This window comes from Nyctibius grandis, chromosome 4, assembly GCF_013368605.1.
Source record: "Nyctibius grandis isolate bNycGra1 chromosome 4, bNycGra1.pri, whole genome shotgun sequence".
In the NCBI taxonomy this organism is placed as follows: Eukaryota; Metazoa; Chordata; class Aves; order Nyctibiiformes; family Nyctibiidae; genus Nyctibius; species Nyctibius grandis.
The window spans coordinates 31,283,910-31,303,791 of NC_090661.1; the positions used below are offsets into that span (position 1 = coordinate 31,283,910).

General features: G+C 40.1%; 2 protein-coding genes across 9 annotated transcripts in view; one reads left to right on the forward strand and one right to left on the reverse strand.

Annotated features, from left to right (window-relative positions):
- The window catches only part of MIDEAS (mitotic deacetylase associated SANT domain protein), a 57,385-nt gene extending 50,628 nt beyond the window's left edge, over positions 1–6,757 (forward strand). For all 3 annotated transcript variants that reach the window (XM_068398867.1, XM_068398866.1, XM_068398868.1), the window contains exon 13: positions 625–6,757. In XM_068398867.1, coding sequence (XP_068254968.1) covers positions 625–835 — 211 coding nt within the window. In that variant the 3' untranslated portion in view covers positions 836–6,757. The remainder of the gene's footprint in view (positions 1–624) is intronic.
- Positions 6,758–9,268: 2,511 nt separating this feature from the next.
- LOC137662197 (dynein axonemal light chain 1-like) overlaps positions 9,269–19,882 on the reverse strand; it is a 31,853-nt gene continuing 21,239 nt past the window's right edge. For 4 of the 6 annotated variants that reach the window (XM_068398326.1, XM_068398324.1, XM_068398330.1 and 1 more), the window contains 4 exons: positions 17,743–17,798; positions 16,383–16,509; positions 15,823–15,969; positions 9,269–13,328 (listed from right to left, as the gene is read on the reverse strand). In XM_068398326.1, the coding sequence (XP_068254427.1) occupies positions 13,282–13,328; positions 15,823–15,969; positions 16,383–16,509; positions 17,743–17,798 (377 nt within the window). In that variant the 3' untranslated portion in view covers positions 9,269–13,281. The remainder of the gene's footprint in view (positions 13,329–15,822; positions 15,970–16,382; positions 16,510–17,742; positions 17,799–19,882) is intronic. The other 2 variants (XM_068398327.1, XM_068398325.1) reach the window with 2 other exon arrangements.

A 19,882-nucleotide genomic window follows, 5' to 3' on the forward strand; every position in this document is an offset into this window, starting at 1 on the left:
GAGAAGTCAGGCAGTTAGGATTTGGTCCTGGCCACTGAGAAAGTAGAAGCAGGCAAGATTCGTAACGGTGTCTAAACTTGTCTTGTGACATTTGGCACCAAGTCCAAATAGTTAATAGCAAAGGGCGGAGGCATGGATCACAGAAATACAAAGTTAGGAGGAAAAAGCTCAAGTGTTTCTAGCTGTGTGGACAAGGGTCAGGAGTGGCATTTGTCTGTTGTTCACCTCTGTGTTTATTGTATTTTTGCAGCATGGGGGGAACGCCTGAAAACCAGGGCCCTGTTTTGTTAAGCAGCATGTGCGTATTTCAGATACGTATTTCAGCGCCGCCCCTCTGAATTTAGAAAATTTAAGAGCTGGTTGAGAGATAAGAGGAAATGGTCGTATTAAGAAATGAAGCGAGTGGTTTGAGGGTGCTCAGGGTCTCCTGCTAGCACTCCACCTAGTCCAGGCACACGCTGAGTCAGAAGTGGTGTTTGCTGTAGATGCTGTATTGCAGTGCCAACATGAGTTCCTGTGCCAAAGCTCACAGACTTGAGGCTGGAGCAGCAGAAGCTCTTTTGGAGAATTAACGAAGGAGGCTGTAGGAGAGACCAATGCTAACGTACGTGTGTGCTTTCTCAGGGTGTTCTACAAGGTGAAGAGCCGCAGTGCTCACATGAAAAGCCACGCGGAGCAGGAGAAGAAGGCAGCCGCACTGAAGCAGCAAGAGAGAGAGGCAGCAGCAGCAGCGGCAGCAGCCCACAGCCAGGCCCAGCAGGAAGAGAGCAGTGAGAGTGGGAGCAGCAGCAGTGGGAGCAGCTGTGCAAGCTCAGATGAAGATGGAGAGATGTAGCAGCAGAGCAGAAGTGGAGGGAGTAGCAAGGCTAGACCCAACCTCCCTCTTGGTGGTCTCACTTTTTTGCTTGCACTTTTCTTACCTGAACAATCAGGTCTCAGTTTCAGTGCTGCCGTTTCCTCATGCCACATGTTCCACTTCACCTTGCCAGTACTGACGAAGCCGGAGTGATGGATGAAAAGATTTGTTTCAACTTGGATTTTTTTTTTCTTAAAACAAAAAGGATTTCTATTCTATTTATAACGATACCTGAGGTACATAATAGAACAATGTCACCTGCAGTGGAAGTAAGTTCTCTCTCAGGTCAGTCAGACCTTTCTTTTTGTGCTTGTCAGGAATCATGATAACAGGACTCTTGGGTATAAAGGTTTCCAGACCGAAGCAAGAAAATGATGCTTTTCTCTGAGCTAACTGTAGCCAGTTACTGTGACCCTGGTGATTTCTAGATGTTTCCTTTCTCAGCAAGCTCTCCTTCCTGTTACACTTTCCTGCCTTTCTTTCTGAGCATTTATTCACGCAGCCAACAAGTTTTGTGGAAAGTTGGTGTGCACTTTTGGCCTCTGCTTCACAAAAATGAAAGTGGGATGAGCAAGACACTCTCCTTCTTTTTAAGAGGAAGTTTTATTTTTCAAAAGGAAGCCTGAGGTGTTTCCTTTTATGCCATTAAGAACGCAGCAATGGATGTAAAAATGGGATTAGAATAGCCACAGGCTTTGTGGGTTGTCTCATCTTGGAAAACAAAATGGTCTGCCTTTGATTAACTTAATGGAAAGTAGTCTGGGCTTCACAATTGCAATTTGAAATGAAAACTGCTGGGTTTGACTTTGCATAAATGCAAGCAAGTTTGTTGAGTGAAAACGAACCAAGATCTTCACGTGCACTGGATTGTGTGCACCTCAGATGGGAGGAATGGACTCTCATCTCCAGTAGTCTCCTTAAATCCCTCTGTGAATGGTTTTTCTGTCTCAACACATCCATTTATTTCTTGTGGCAGCCTTCATTTATTCCTTGAAATTGTCATCATAAAGAGCTTGTATGGTTGGGCCCTGGTTTCCCAAATACTTCCTGTCAGACAGTTTGCATGTGCAGGAGGAGCTTGTCCACGCTGGTGGCTGGATGGCCCTGCCTGCTGGGTTGTCTTGCTGTGAGCCTTGCTCTTTGCTGAAAGGCCGACCCTTCAGAACTGACACACGCTAATAGCCCAAAAAGCCTAGCCACCAAAAGCCTGCTGGTGAACGAGTTAAGAAGTAAGGTGATCCAGGTGACATAGATGTTAGATTTGCACAGGATTGTTCTGTACATCTTTATAGCCCACATTTATCATTATTTCATAAAGATGTAAAGAATTGGATCACTTGTTCTTCACAGCTGGTCAGTCCCAGCCCCATACCCCAGCTCCCTCCTGCCAGTGCTCAGAAGCAGCGCTGATCCCCCAGCTTCCTGGCTGCCGGCACGGTGTCAGGTTGCATGTGCACTGCTCCGGTGGTGCAATACCGAAGGAGACGATTGCTCCTGCGTATCCAAGGGGGGTTGCTGTATGTGAACTACAGAGTGTTCTTCACTGGCTGATTTTTTTTATTTTTTTTTTTAAATCTTGACCCTTCAAGCTGCTAGATAAATTCCAGGTTAACCATGGAAAGTGTCTCTAACTCCAGTGTGCCATCTGGCAATCTTTTCCTGCCCCGTGGTTTAGTGCAACCATGATTGCTTCACTCTCTAAATCTGGGAGGCTGTGTATTGTACCGTGGTTGCTTTGACGTATGTATATATGCCTTTGGATAGAATCCTTTATCTTAATAGCAGAAACAGTTACTACTCTTACAAAGTAAGTAGGAGTATCATTAAGGACTGTACTTTTTTCAGTGTTGACACTTTGGCCTTTAAGTGTTCAATTTTCTGCCAGGGTTGTATTTTTCATTCCTAACAAAATTAGGTTTGCTTTCAGCATGTGGCTGACTGTTCCATGTCCCTACATGCACAGGCCTTGTTGACTAACTAGGCTGTGGAAGCAGATGGCATGTCACGAACTGTTAAAATCATTCAAAAACTGGAAAGAACTAAAAGCTACCAATCTTTAAAAAGAAGATGAAGCAAATCAGTCTTCCTGTTAAGAGTTTCGATGTTGATTGTTATCTTTTTCCTTTTGTCAGTTGGAGAAAATGCTTGTCTACCATTATCCTAGGGCCTTTAGAGGGAACAGAAGCTTTAGCACACTGTGCCAGGACACAGTGTAGGTGAAGCAGCCGGACCTCATGGTCCACTTGCAGTACTGGGGTTAATTCCAGTAAAACACAATTATGCAATTAAACTTAAAAGTTCTGAAGCGAGTTTCTGAGAAGTTGCCAACATTTTCCAGATCTTGAGAACTGCAGGGCAGGGCAACGGTTCAGAAACAAGCAGGGCTTGTGAGTATATCTAAAAAGGATTTAAAGTCTTGTAGATATTGTTATACTGTTGTAATGAATGCATTTGCCTGGAGTACCAGTGTGGCAGCAGCAGAACGGTGTACAGTTACTTACAGAGACTGGGAAGGCCTAGAAACACATAACAAAGAAATGGAGATCGAGGTGGAGCTGGTACACGTTGAGAAATATGGCAAAAATGAAGTTGTTGTTTTAGATTGGAGAGGAGATCTGACTAAACTTGAGAACTAAAATAAGGTTAATCAAACCGTCTTAGGAAAATGCTTTCACTGTCCTTGCTAAAACAGTGCAAAATGACTCAGTATGTAATCCTGTAGGAAAAAACAGAGGCTGTTCCATGTTGGGGCAAACCAAAGCTCTGTCTATCCAGGTCTTGTTTGTGACAGCAATCAGGAGCAGATGCTTAGGAAAAAGTGAAGGATAGCATGGACCAGCGGGTATAGTTCCAGCTAGAAAATAGGATGCTAAACTAGAACTTACGTGTGTTCTCTGGTAAGGCAAATCTGCAGAGAGTTTTGTACTGAAATGTACTGTTCTCCTTATGGGCAGAAAATCAGGACATTTCTCTGACATTTCTGCTCTGTGTATCACCTGCATTTACTCTAGTATTTTTAGTGTCTGGAATTATGCCTGGGTGATAATGAGCAAACATTTGGTCATGGCCCTCAGGAGTTTTCAAGCTTGAAGTAGTTTTAGATATGACATAGCAAATTATGGTGACAACTTATCAGATGAAATGAAGTACAGAGATTTAGGGAGCAAATCATGGGATTGCTTTAAGTACCAATTTAATCTTCTTTCAGATATGATGATGCTTAAATTGAAGCATTATTATAGTCTTCCAAAGACCAGATCTTTCACCAATTCTCCCTATTTTAGGAAAGTGATATAAGAGTAATTTTTTCTCTTATCAAGGATAAGCCATTGAGGTGCTGATAAGAACAAATTGGAGATTTTCTTTAATGGCACAAAAGTGCTGTGTGTATTACACACTGAATCCAGTACTGGTGGTTTCTCTCCAACACCCTGCTGCAGCAGAAGTGAACAGGAAGATTTGATACAGTGAGGTCTGTGACTGGAAGAAAATCAGAGAAGGGATTTTTCTGAGGATAACCTCTAATAGCTGTGGGTTAGCATGGCTGACCAAAATCAGGTAAATGTTCCAAGTAAGTGGCATCAAAAGGAAATGTTTCTGAGCATATTTACATGTTGCTGGTAGCCACCAGAAGACCTCTCTTCTGTCACAGTAATAAGTAAAAATGCTCCTCTGAGTGTCTTGTTTAAAAACAAACGAGCAAACCAAACCTGCTGTCCACTTGCTTACGGTAGCAGTTTGGAATTGATCCTACATCTGAATTAGATCCTGCCTACCAGCAAAAGTTGGCAGAGAATTGTTTTAATAAAACCAGCCAACCCCCTGTTGCTGTGGACAAAGCATTTGAACTGAATTTGTCTAATCTGGAATGAATTCTGTTACTCTTCTTAGTGGGCAAAAAAATTACTCGAGTGGCTCATTGCTGCAGCACAGTGTTAATTTAAGGCTGTATTGTTCCAATTATGATTTAAAAAAAAAAGATTCTTCTATTCTTCTCTGTGTTCTGTTGATTTGTCCCTTTTAAAACCCTATGGTCATTATTTTCCATTGTTTAAAGGCCTATTTACTGATCTCCATCTAGTTTGCTGTTAATTTAGAAAAAAGGCAGTATATGCTCAGTCATTGACTTGAGTTTGAACAAGGCGTCTCTTTGCTTTAGCTGTCTTTTCTATGGGAACAAATACAAGATTTATAGACTGCAATTCTGTAAATGTGTGCCAATAGATTTGCCTTTTACAGTGCAAGATCAGGCTTCAGGTGGTTGTATACCCAGTAGTCAGGGGGCTGTATTTCAAAACCGTTGCCTGTTTGAGTCTTGATGCCAGTGTTGGGCATTGTGGAGATGCAGCGATAGATCACATTTTGCCCTGATTGATTGTGTACTTCTGCCTTTCTGCCTGTGTTGTCTGCCCTTTACAGCTAGATTCAGCCTTTCAGGTTTGTGATCTGCATGGGATAGCACCTCAGTTTTGTAAGACTCTGTGTGTATAATTACTAGATATATGCATGCACTTGTGATGCATATCTGATATAGCTGTAGGTGTTTTGCAGTCCAGCTGCAAGAACAACAACTCTGCATTTTAATTTATTTGATGTTTTTCCATTTACTGATACAGGTAAATGGTATCTCAGAGAACTCAGCTCTGTAAGGTGAAGGCCTACAGAATTTCAATCGGCTATGCAGGACCGTGGCATTTTGCTAGCTAGGACCAGGTAGGAATATAGTTGTGCTGTTCAAAGGCAGGGCAAAGAGAGAAATTCTACAGCTTAAAGGTAACTCATCTATTAATCCCACACTAGAGATGTAACGTGAAGTCCAAATTAGCTAAAAATACTCTCTGATTTATCAAACTGAGGCTTTCGGAAATTTTTATCATTGCACCAAGATTATATTAAAATCAACATTCAAAAAAAGTGTTCCCTAAACAACAAAGAGTGAGCTTTCTCACACTCGGCAATTACACACTTCTTATTTCTCTTTCAGGCAGCGGACTATAAAGTCCCTATATACCCATATCCTATTTTAAAAGAAATGGGAGTAGGAAGGACTGTAGCCACAGAAGTCTTGTCTGCTTTCATACGATGGCACTTTTAGTCCAATGATTACCTCTGCCAGAAACCTTATTCTAAACTACATTTTCCCACACAAACTTTCTCCCTGTTTTATCTTCCGATGTATGTCTGAAAGTTTATAAAGCTTTAAAGAGACAGAGAAGTGCTGTCTACAAATCATGTTTGATTTCTGTGGGGGTGAGTTTCTATGTAAATGTGTCACTTGGGTTCAGCTGCTTTACTCACCGTCGTTCTCTCCTGTGTCAAATGTTAGGGAGACATAAACTTTGAATCTCCAGCTGTCTAAGGGCTCTGCTTTCCAAGACTAGGATTCCACTGACAGCTGAGCCTGAAAAAAACCTTAATTTCGCCAGATTAGAAGACAACATATATTTTTATAGAAATGTAATTGTATATTTTAAAGTTTCCTGCAGCTTCTTCACATGTATTTTTCCCCTTGTAGCTCAGATTTGATATAAACTTTTTTGTGTTCATTCTTTTTATGTTCTGTTTTTAAATTTGTAGTCAAAGCTTTGGTGTACTGTACAGGAGCAGACAGCCTTTGTAATTACTGTATAAATGCTTTATAATAAAGTATATTACTTTTAACAAGTGAGCAGACACTTCCTTTTGTGTGTTTGCTGCCTAGGGCACCTTTTAAAAGACTGTTACATGTTAAAAATGTACATATATAAATATATTTACCTGTTGCTGTACAGTTGTGATAGACTGGACTGAATTTATTTTTTGTGTGCTTTTTTTATAAAATATTAATACACTAAAGGAAATCTTGTTGATGTGATTGTAATGTACTATGTAACTTATTTACTTAATATCCTCTATATATCTAAAACCCCTTTTATTAAATGAGGTTTAAAAAATAGTTTCATAGCTGAGTTTTTTGATGGTATGAGGGAGTGGCTGCGGGGTTCGGGGTGATAGTGACTGTGATGCATTCAGGCAAAGGAATCTGTTATGAGTTCTTTTAGCTAGTCTGCTGTCTCATCATACTCACCTCTGTATTTTCCATAGCAATGCTTGAGGCTGTTTCTCAAGGTCAACTTCTCCCTGAAGACACCAGCCTGCAATCTGTTTCATGTCTTACATCCAAAAAAATAACTGGCACGTGCAGCTCCAGTTGCTTTATTGGAAGTGTTGATTGTGTGTGTGTCCCACTCCAAGAAGCCAAGCACCTTCCCAGAACGCCAGTAACAACTTTGATAGTGTGTTAGAAATTCACGGAGAATAGTTTTAGGTCCACTTCTGTGCTGTAAATGAGGCCAGCTGGATTCTGAGACTACCCGAAACAACTACAAAGACAGTGGGCAGAGCACAGGCAGCATGGAGTAATTTACTATCTGAGGGGCCTGTAGCAAATCTGAATTCCTGGATGGCTGTGGCTGGGACAGAAAGTAGGGACTGAGGTAAATCTAGAGCTGTGGGAAAAAGAGGTAACATTTTCCTGCTCTTTAGTAGTCGAATCTGCTGGTTGTAAAAACAATGACTCCAATTGCAAATCATATTGCGTCAGTTTTCAGTGGTAGAGTTTAAAAAAAGTTTTAGTAAATACTGTCTTAAAGGCACTTCTGTGTTACCTGAATCTAAGGGGATTTAAAACATATTTTGTTACACAGCGCTAATCTCGTTTCCTCTGGCAGTAGCTGGATCTCTTGCTGTGGATTTTTAATAATATGCTTCCATCCATCTTCAAAACAAAGGTTCTTTCTGTTTCGGTAGTTAACTTTTTAGTTAACTATGCTACTGTTTCTCACACCTATGGGTGTGAAGTCTTTCAAAACTGCAAATGTTTCACTATATAGAGCAGATGGTAGAACCATGTATCGGTGTCAGACTGGCCTCCTGCTAGATTTCAGTTAGAACTGAAGGCGGCACACTGGTTTGCTTTTTAGTTAATTTATGCTGACAAATTTTCATTTCAATATTTTTGGCAAAGCTGGCAGGAGAATGACTCAGCCCAAGACATTAAAATGCACTTTTTTTCAGCTCAGTGTAGAAACCCTTGCTTTAATTTACTCCTGTGGATGTGGCTGGTGATCATCAATAGCGTTTGGAGAAGTAAGTGGTATTCTGCTTGGTGGGCAAAAGAGACAGGGAACACTGAAGCCTTCACTTCAGATAGCAGACCACGAGTTTGTTTAAGGCTTTCAATAACGTATTTGCCTCCCTGCCAAAGCCAACTGGTGAAAGTGCTCAAGGTTGACTACTTTGTACTGAAACTGTGAAGCCGTGCAAACAAAGTTTGGATGATCAAAAAAGTCACAAGTTTGGGGCATTTTGGTTTTCATCTTTTTTTAATTAGTGGATCCAGGACCAAGCTTATGGAGGTTATTTCAAGTACTGAAAGAGACCTTATAAAGCATACTAGTGAACAGTAAGCTTTGAGTTAGTGGTAGAGTGAGGAATTCTGCAGTAATTCCCTATGTGTTTTTCAAATAGCATTACAGCTGTCACTGCAGGATGCTATTCTTCTCATTATTGAGACCGACTGCTGTGGACTATGGGGTAGAAAGCTGCTGCTTTATATCTGAGTTTTGAAATTACATTTCGGTGACACTGTCTATTGAAGGCTAAAGTTTCTATTACAGAAGCTTATTAATCAGTTAACCTTCTCTTGTCCTGATTTAATGGAATGATAGTATATTGCTGTTAACAGAAATTAAATTCAAAGTGAGTTTAATTTAATTTAACTCTGTACTCGGCACTGGTGAGGCCGCACCTTGAATACTGTGTCCAGTTCTGGGCCCCGCACTTCAAGAAAGATGTTGAGGTGTTGGAGCGAGTCCAGAGGAGGGCGACCAAGCTGGTGAAGGGTCTGGAGGGTCTGACCTACGAGGAACGGCTGAGGGAGCTGGGGTTGTTTAGCCTGGAGAAGAGGAGGCTCTGAGGTGACCTTATTGCAGTCTACACCTACCTGAAGGGAGGTTGTAGTGAAGTGGGAGTCGGCCTCTTCTCCCAGGCAACTAGCAATAGGACAAGAGGACACAGCCTCAAGCTTTGCCAGGAGAGGTTCAGGTTGGACATAAGGAAGAATTTCTTTTCAGAAAGGGTCATTAGACATTGGAACGGGCTGCCCAGGGAGGTGGTGGAGTCACCATCTCTGGATGTGTTTAAGAAAAGACTTAGTGCCATGGTCTAGTTGACAGGGTGGTGTCAGGGCAACGGTTGGACTCGATGATCCCTGAGGTCTCTTCCAAGCTGGTTGATTCTGTGATTCTGTGAATTAGTAATTTTGTACTGAAGAAAGACTAACCATTTATTTAACTTATTTGGATTTTTCCCCATATAGCAGGAGTAGACTTTTCTCTTAGGACCTAAGAACAAAGTCTGACGACCAATGTCTTAAAAGATTGAAAAATATTTATGTATCGGATGACAAAAATCACAATATATCAGCATTTTTAAAGTCTTAAGTTATTTTCTGTTCTAAAATATAGAGGCAATAAGGAACAGCATTTACATACTATAAACACATTGCTCCCTGAGCAGCTAGGAAAGTTTAATGAGAACAAATTTTAATGTCTGAACGCTCTCCACAAGCTGAACTATTTCATTACACAACAGCCAAAGATGTTTGTATAAAATAACGTTGTATTATTTTAAAACAAGTTTCACAGAAGAACATTTATAAACATAGGCCTAAATAATTTAAACACAGCAAATTTAACAGTTTGGTCATGCTACAAAATTACTGTATACAATAGATAGCCAAAGGGGATGTTAAAAGTGCTCTCTTGCGTGAAAGTTTTTCCAGATGAGTCTAATTCTAGTATAACCTGAGTAATCTGCTGCTTCTCAGGTCTCTCCACACATTTCTCCAGCAGTTCTCAACATAACCACTGCATACACTAGCTCTTTGAAGAGAGGTCAAAGTGCTAACAAGCAAGTAAAAACCCTAGCTATTTCCTATCACTAATTTTAGGGTATTTCTCTAAGGAATAAAGTGGATGCTAATCCTCCATAGTTTCACTGGGGAAAGCAGAATTCCACATGGCTTGCAAGTTTTACATGGGTGCTCTTTTCATCCATGAAGAATAATGTGCTTACTACTTCACTGGATGTGGTGAGATAGGGAAGAGCAAAGAGTCATACAGAAAGACAAGCCTTTCACCATCTTACTCAGCCGCTCCCTACAGGCATGCAGGCTGAGCTTCACTGTTAGCTTATACGTGACATGGTGTAGCACCATCAATATGCAAATCAGCTGCTTTAATCCTACCACTTGTCTATGTCTTCCACCACATCCAGTGCATAATTTTAAAGTGCAAATTTTAAAACTTAGGAAAACTTTACTTATTTTGGAGGAGAAAAAGTTCGGGGCGGGGGTGTGTTGATTTGTTCTTGAGAGTAATCAAGATTGATCAAGCAAAGCAACATTAAGCTGAACCTTCCACCAGCTCAGAGCTGAAGCATCTCCTGACAAATGAAAGCCACAGTTTATTCTTTTCTTACTGTATTGTTTCCTTGAGATTGACATACAGTTTTTATCAGAAGGGTTTTAGATTCTGTGCTGATTTATCACAGTGAGAAGGGTGAAAGGCGAGGAAAATCTTGTAAGTATGCTGTACTGCTGTTATAATTGTGCTGAGACTGGATGCCCCATTCCTTCAATAATAATTTTTTTTTCTTTTTTTTGGCTGTAATTATAATGCAACTGCACAAAAAAAAAAAGAGAGAAAATTTGTGCTGTTAATCTGTGAAAAGAGCTGATGACAGTGGGCCACACAATACCCACAGCTCTACCACCAGCTGCAATGGTTCTTAGACTGATTCCCATACATACAGCCTCGATTGATCACAAGAGCCAGGAACTGCTCTTATCCCTCACATCCTGGCGGTGGAGCTGTGTTTTGTTCCAATCATAGTCAGAACACTTAAGTTTCTATACTGCTCTCAGAATGTCCCAAAATAGCCAAAGTAGAGTATTTGCTGTACCTAACACAGCCTTCAGAAATGTACAGACTTAGACCATATTTAGATATTAAAAAAAAATCAACCAGCAGGATTACTTGGCATTGGACTGTGTGCTCATCGCTCACTTGCTCTCCTGTCGCGTTTCATTTGAGGTGCTATCTTACCCATTCGTACCATATTTGTAGACGTTGTGCTAGGAGAGACCAGCTACAGAGGTTCAAACACTTCACTGCGTGGCCAGGCGCTATGCCAAAAGTGCTGCATCGTCTATTCTGAAAATGTCTCCAAACACATAGATGAATTTGGCATTTCTGTTTGTTGGTAGTACGCAGAAGTCAAGTTTTGCCCCACTCAAGCTCTAGCTCATGTTAAACACACTTTAATTACAATCGTCAAGGGCATCAGCCAATCCCCTGTTGCCCCACACCAGAAGATGGGGTCAGTAGGGGCTGTGTGTGCCATAGGCTGTGTACTGCCAGAGCACACCCACTTTGCCAAAAGGGATTGGCTGCAAGTGAACCGAATGGCTCAGTTTTAGAAGCAGACTATGGGAAATGGCTGTTGACTATATACCCTCTCTCCCATCGTGCTGCTTGGTCAATGGTGCCTTTACTAATGATAAAGCCAGGAGAATAAGTCTAAAAGAAATTACATACAAATATAAAGTTGTCTGTAAGGTAAATACAGTGAGCTTGTTAACTAAGAAACTGCTTTCTGGTCAAGAGAACAGCTGCCTGGAAATAGTTTGTGCTAGGTGAAGAATGGTCACAGTCTTTGCCATAGCTCACTTGACCTTAGTAATGAATCTAAAACTCAAGCCTTATCAGCAATTGCCAATTTAAGTTGGAATGCATAAAAACTCCTCTAACAATCATAGAATAACTAGCACAATATTGAAACTAAACTGTGATTGTCTTGTAATCTTCTACTTTACACTGTTCACCTAGAAATTGATTAGAGAGAGAATTATCTTCTACTACAATTATAGCTGGAGTTGAGCTCAATACCACTGATGTCTGGGCCAATTCTACCTTTTTCTCTCTGACCATGACTTCCAAGATTTCAACTCCTGCCACACCTTCACAAACAAAATAACTGAGTGGCATTCTGCCTCCATCCCTTCTATGCCTGGTCTGGAACCAGCAGGTACACTTGTCACCATTTTCATTTAAACAAAGATGGTACCATGAATTAGAAGAAAAGCTTTGGAAAAAACAAACAAAAAAAAAGTTGCAGAAAAGTCTACTCAGCTTGATCTATTCTCTAAAGAGAAGACAAAAAAACACTCCTGCCATTCAGCAGTGCAATCAGGTATGTCTTTACCATTGTTCAATGCTTTTCACTAAAAATAGTTATCTGTCATATAAGGGGCCTTTACTACAACTGGTTACCCTGCAATATAGCACACGTAGTACGTCTTCAATACTTTTTTCCAATGCTCACTTTCCATCTCATCTCACCTTCCCCACTACGTACACTTTCTCTCACTGCTTACCTCTGTGCTTTCATAAAAAAATGAGTATCCCCAAAACCAAAATTTTCTGTCCTCAAACCCAGGTCTTTTGTTCACTGTTTGCTTCTCTACTAGTGTCAGGCTACTTAGTTAAAGAAAAATTCCAGAGCTGAGAAGGATTATGTCCACCAGTGACCCAAAACAAAACTAGGAACCAGCTGTAGGCTAATAGGTCACATATTCCGATCAAAAATAATTTCTTAGTAAGAGACAAAAAAAAAAGCTAGCAGATATTTTAGTCTCACTGAAACCATGCAAACAATTCCCACTGCCTCTTTAAAAATAAATAAATACATAAGTTATACATGGCCTTCTAAGCAATGCAGTTGAGTTCCAGTGCGAGAAGCCCAATTCAAAACTTAAGGCCAGTAGCAAGCGATCATGAGGCCAATAACTTTTTTGTGCGTAAGTCCACAACTACTGTTTGGCATAACAGTTAAGGGGATGAAAAGGCAAACTTGCATATTTAAAATACTGAGGGATTCCCATGACAAAATTAAACACAACAAAGCCTGTAACATGTCTCTAAACCACAACATTGTTCTTTTGGCCTCAGTGTTTCCAATGATCACCTTGGCCAGCTGCACCTAACAAGCTAAAATGGTTCTATTATAACCCAAGAGTGAATAACAAGCACCACTAAACAGGGATTAAAAATAGTTACATATTAGTTTAAGTAAAGAGCTCTTGCTAGCCAAACAGTAGATAAACTCAGCTCCACTGGTCTCTACAGAAGGTGTCATAAGCTTGACAAAATTGGTGTGCCCGTATTTTGGTAACTAACTCTTTGGGTGACAGACTGTGGAGATCAGCTGGTCTTTAAAAATTGCCCAAAGATTTTCTTCAAAACAAACATTTATATAAAAGTTCTATGTGCCGAGCTATCTGGAGTCACTTAAATAATTAAATACCCAACAAGAAAGTGTCATCAGTTTGCTCCTTCTTCATCTTCTTCTTGTTTAATAACTAGGATACCTAGGAGAAAAAAAGAGAGAAAGAAAATCTGCAAAGATTTACGAATAGATTATGCAGAGAAAGATCTAGTTAATGCTGATAGACCTGAAAGCTAATCTGGACTGTTGGAAAGAGTCAGACTGGCAGAAAGAGGAAGGAGTTGTATTTCCTGCCACTGCTTCTAACTGACATGAATTTCTACATACTTGAACTGCTCTTAACTAGAAAAGCCTTCAACCGATGAGATCTTCTGTGGGATGTTTTTCCAACTTCTTGCATAACAGGGAATAAAAAAGGTATTAAAGCAGGACCTGCAAAGATCAGCCTAATGGGGTCACTGGGAGATGCATCACGTCGGTTCAACTAACGACCAACTAGCACGTCACGCCTGTCTTGCTGGGCCCCTACTTTGTGCTGCCATTTCCATGACATACATGACCAAGTTAGTGTAGGATACCTCCTCAATGATACCTAACTAGGATGTCCAGACTACAAAATACAATTATTTTAATGTGGATCCAAGAAGCAGTATGGTCACATCTCTTAGGGATAAATTTGAAGTCATGGAATAAAGCTGCATTGCACAGTAGAATCGTAGTCTATACTCACCCCTTGGTTATTTTAAAAAAAAACATCCCTTTTTAACTAACTGCCATGTTGAGCAAGGGCACCTCAGACTGTGGCAGTCTGCAGGGTTCACAACACCCCATAGTGATGTGTTCATGAGTTTAAAATAAGCTGCAATGCTAACAGCCCCAAAAAAAGATTTATCAAGTTAGAAACCTTCCCCACAATAGCAAAACCCAATAGTACAGCAAGCTCACAGCATGCTGAAAGAGCCCAATCAAATACATGCCTAAATAACTAGAACAAGAATAGCAGGGGCGTGAAGGTGTATGTTCATTCACCTGCGCTGTCACCTGGGTAATAAGAACTGGGTCATACTGATGCTTTGCTCAGCTTGAGGCAGAGATCTGAGCTATGGCAAGGCTTTGTGGTGAGAGCCCTTTGCTTACTGTAAGACTGGGTGCTGTGTTTCATTTTTCCACAGGTAGGAGATGGAAAATAAACCCACCAGAGCCTGGTTTCTGTTGTGCTTTAGGCACTTAACTGCTGAGCAGGGCTCCTGGCACAGGAACTAACAGAAAGTAGACACGCACCTGCTGAAAAGAGACCTTCCGGGCTTATTTTTGTCCAGAAGATCTTCAAACATTTCAATAATTTTGAGGTCCCTATATTAGTCATCTCACATACAGTACATAAGCACAACAGGATCCTGGGACAGTGTAACAGCAAGAACCTTAAGGCCAGTTACAGCACTTCTGACTTCTCTTTTGCTCAACGTTCTAGTTTTTGTGGTTTCCGTTCTTGAATATCATCCTCTCTTTCTACATTGCATAGGAAATGTACCTGCCTCATTCAGAGCTGACCATTGCTCCCAGCTGCAGGAATGCTTAAGAAACTAAGGGTCTAACCTTATACTAACAAGGTTACTCTTTGCCCATACAGATACTTGCCCTATTCCATTTTTGTTCCACTCTCAAAATGTTTTCTACTACAACAGCAAATGGGCTACTGCAGGCCATCCTTCAGAGCAGTACACTTCTCTCCCCAGGCTTCCACTTCCCAAGAATTCTTACTACTTCAGTTGATCTGGCTTTGATTTCCCATCCACTGCTCCCTGTACTGGTGCTGTCCTCTTGTCGCCATCCCTACCTACACTTGTACCTTCCCTGCTGCTACTCTGGCTCTTTATTAGTGTTACCAATCCTGTTCTCCTCTTCATTGCTTTCGTAAACAGCAGGTAACGGTGAACAGCTAACATCTCCATTAACAGAAATTAACATCTTTTAAAATACATTTTAAAATCATTGTCACTAATCAGGATGTGCTTTAATATATTTTCATATCAGCGACAAAAAGGAGAGGAGAGCTTATAAACTGGGCTTGATGCAGTGACAAGAGGGGGATATTCAGGCATTTAGGAAACTTGCATGAAGCTTTGAAAACCTGCCCCTGCACCAGAAGCAAACCAGAACATATCCCTGTCTATCCCCATTCCCCCATGTCACCCTCTTTCGTTGGAGAAAACTGTAATTCAGTGTGGCAGATGAAAGCCTTGTTAACTTTAATGCTAAACACATAACTATATAGTTACACAAGTCAACATGTGAACTCCACAAGAGAACTTCAAACCAGTATGTTTCAGTTCCCTATTAGTTATGTGCTAAAACTATTTGCCTGGATAACTTCAAGTGTAAAGCCCAACTGTGGGTTGCAAGACCACTTGGACTTAATACTCCAAAATCCATCAAACACTTTGAGAAGATCCTGCAGCCAGGGCTGCAAAACTCAGCTGCCAGAAGTAAGCCTACTTCTGAGTAACTCCAAAGAGCAGATGGAGGAATATTACATGGGCACACAGATGAATTTCTGAGGTTATGATTAATTTCCCTTCAGTTGTCTTTATATTAAGCTGTTAACTCACACCAGTTGCCTCACGCCCCAAACTCACCATCCAGCTTTTTCAGCTTGGGTACCCGTTTGGTTGCTTCTTCAATCCAATTGTTCTTCTGATCAGAGGCGTATTTCTCTTGTAGCGGATTGCCTACAAACACCAGATCCTCTAGTAATGGCAGCTCTGCCAGTCTCACAAACTCTGCTGCAACCACAAAGGTGAAAACACCAACCAGATTGCGGAACACGGAAAGTACCTCTGCACCAAACCTTCCTTTCAAACTCAGGGCAAACATAAATAGCATGGAATACAACAGGATAGGGATGGCTTGGGCTTGGACTGGATAGCACAGGTTAAAGCACAGGTATGCATTTTAAAAGAAGTCTGAGAAAGATGATTCAAAGAACAAACTCCACTGAGCTTAGAAGTTAAATTCAATATTCTAACTATTTTTACTCTCTTGCATGAGTGAATATTTAGGGATTCTGCGCATGTTTGCAGGCTTATCAGTGACACTTAAAGCTCTGTAACATACAGAACTATTTTGTACTTGGTGACTTAACTCATGCATTCACCATACTACAGAAGAAGTTACAGAATAGAGAGGCGTGGCTTACCCCAGTCTTTCACCAAATTATTTGACATATAAAGAACCTTCAGCTTCTTCATTACACGGATACCCCTCAGTTTCTCAATGAAGTTGTACGAGATCCACAGCTCCTCTAAGGTATCTGCAACTGCCTCCTGGAAAATGACAGGAGTGCTCAGGTAAGCGGAAGTATATCTTCCTTATTCTTCAGACTCTTTCTTCACCCCCTACAGGTCACCTCATGTGAGAAAAGACTAAGGTACATTGGTCCTCATTTCCTTTTAAGCAGGTCCCTAATTATGCATGACAAATACTCATGGGAATTAAGAGCAAAGGATCTGAAATAGACTTAGGAGGATAGAAATCACAATATTAGAATAAAATAAGGAATAGCTGGCTGGAGTAGTTGTTCTTAAGGCATAGAGGCAGAGAAGACAAATTTGGCTGCTTGTGCACTGCAAGTATGCATGAAGTCATGAAGTGAATGCAATTCAACAACTGCTTCAGAGGGTGTTTTATACAATATGAGGGAATGATTCATTTCAGGTGCATGTGTGTTTGTACCTGTCAGCCAGAAGTTGCTTTCACAATTGTCTCAAAAGAGAGGTTTTTTAAACCAGCCATTACACACTCACTCTGCATTTCACACTTAAGAGAGATGGTATCTCTGAAGGTGGGAATAGCTTTGAAGAGAAACATTCCGTGGGAGAAATGTACAGTATCTTTTGAGGAAGAAAAGAATTTCTATATTCATTTTTTAAAAAAGTTGATTAAAAAAAAAGTTCTTCTGCCCTTAATTCAAATGTAACAAAACCGATCCAATTTTTTCCACAACAAATTTTGCCCTACCTGGTAGACTTAGTCCTGCCACCATCTTCTCCCCTGAAGCCATATTGCTCCGGGTACCAGTTAACATAAAAAGGACAGACTCTCATGAAGTGTGTGTTCATAGGACTGCCAATGTTTGTAGTAAAGCAGCATAGCCTAATTATCTTCATGTAGAAAATTCCTCATGCAAAAACTTTGTAGGAATTATTTTCGTGTAAAGCCAGTAGAATTTAAAGGGCTTTACAGACAGACAGACAGCAGTTTTCAAATAAAAGTTCTGTTCATCTTTGTCAAAGACAATAAAATCCCTCTTTCTAAAATCCTTTTATGTAATAAATTAGCCCTGAAGAATCTCCAAACATGAAGAATGTTTAAACAAAAAAAAGAGGGAAAGACTATCTGAAAATTCAGAAGCAATGTGAACAGATCATAGTGAAAGGAGAAATAGTTAGGCAATAACATAAATTCAGCAAAGACTTTTATGAACACAGCAGAATTATCCCACATTCCAGACAGCACTCCATTTTGTTAGCGAAGAATTGACACTAAGAAGCACATACCAATCCATTCAAGTTCTTTATGTTATTTCTTCCCAAAGACAGAATCCTCAGATTTTCTGTAACAGATCAAAGAAAGTTTCTTGTTAACAAATGTTGAGGGGTTTTTTTAAATATAAGAAGATGCTGTAAGTCAGGTAAACCACCCTATTCTACTTACAAACTGCACTCTGAACAGGCTGTGTTAAGAAAGAATGGTGTGACAGAAACAAAACCTCCTGACCTACACAGATCACCAGGAATGGATGCAGCAGACAGCTCAGAAACACACTCATGAATACAAAGCTGCTCATGCGTAGGTTAGCTAGTTGAAATTCAGTCCAGATAAATACTGAATAAAAATGATTATTTCACCTTGCACCTGAACTCTAACTGCTAACTTGCTAGTTTTTATCTTACATAGTTCATACCCCTTCTTCTCCAGGCAAAAGTCGTTCCAATCTTATTTGATTTCTATAATTGAGGCAGCATATAAAGCTGCCTTACACAAGTCTGATGAGAGACATTTCAACTTAGTCTAGCACCCAGACAAAACTCCTTTCCCAGTGAGCTGTTCTTGCTGGGGTTTAGTGTAATACTAGTGTAACTCAAAGCTATCACAAAATAGCAGTCTTTTTGTATAACTCATTTTCATTTTTTACACAAGCTTTCTTGCAGGTGTAAATAAGCAAACTGTGTGACAGCATGTAGCTGGGTTAACTTTGGATCTATACCTTTCATGACTGTTTTAACGCTTGTTCTTAACTGCATTAAGGATGAAATACTTAATGATCTTGTTTTGCTCTTGTATTCATAATGATTGAAAATACATAGTACAATAATTAATGGCAAGACCAATGAAAGTTCCAGCCAAGTAGCAACAGGTACTCCGCAGACAGCACATGTAGTGGCTAGAGATCGATACAGATAAAGATTCAAGGCTTATCTAGAATTGATAGTTGTATGTTCTGCCTCAAGAAATGCAAGGATGAAATCATACCTGATAAAGCCACACCTGGCAAATATTCTAAAACAGGAAGATTAGTTTTCATTAAAAAGTTGAGGTACAATGACAATTCTTTTTCTTTTTAAACACAACAGCTTAATACATGACCATGCTCAAAAAATGAAGCATCATAATCAGTAAGTCTAAAGCCTACTACAGCTAATATTCTCCAGAATATCCCTAAGGATCCCCATCCAGCAGGGAGAGCGCTGGGAGATGGCCTTTCGGTCTAGCCAGCTATTCTCTCTGTAACTCACATTTATAAATTTTAAGTTTGCACTAGCGTTTGAAATTTATAAGAAATGAAAGGATACTTACAAATACATAAATGACAGGTTGCTTAAAAAGCCACGCCTTAAAATTGTTTCTAACAGCTGTTACTGGCTTTTATTACTCTTGTTCTGAGATATTCTATATTTTAAAGGAAGAAAGATCTCCCTCATGAAACATTTACACTCTCTAAAACACAAACCTGACACTTATCACTGTCATCTAAAACATCTTCCTCACATGTACGGATACAGGGGTGTGATCCTTTACACAGAATTATCTACTCAACATAACTAAAGTATCAGGTATATACATTAATACTAATCTTTTCCATCTGAAAAGAGTGTAGATGCTTAAAAAGATTTCTCAGCTTCCTCTCTGCAATAAGCAAAAGCAAATATGTAATAATTACTGGCTTGTTTTTCATAGCTATAAGCACTGCTTTCTCTCTCCTTCACAGAAGCCAACAGAGATGGTGAGTTCCTTGTATTCTGTACCTTTAACAGACAGACCACGTAGTTCTAGTTTGCCTGGCTTTAGGATCAAATATTTGGTACAGACTGTATTTATTAATGTAAATATTTAAGATGCTTCAAAGGCTTTTAATGTTTTATCCCACTAAAAAAATTTCATTGGTTTCACTTTTATTTATAACTGCCTAATTATTTTTTGCTCGTGACAAAGGTACTCTAATTGAAACACTACGGTACAGTTATTTGGAAAGACTACTGGAATATTTTTTCCCTGATCAGTATTTGCAAATTTGTTGAAGTCTGAGCATATTATGAAAACAAGTAAGTTCATCAAGCTCCTTGACAGCCCCACTGGTGTGTAGTTGGAGAGGATGGGATTCCAGGTTCCTTGTCTGTCCACCTGGCAATTTGATGG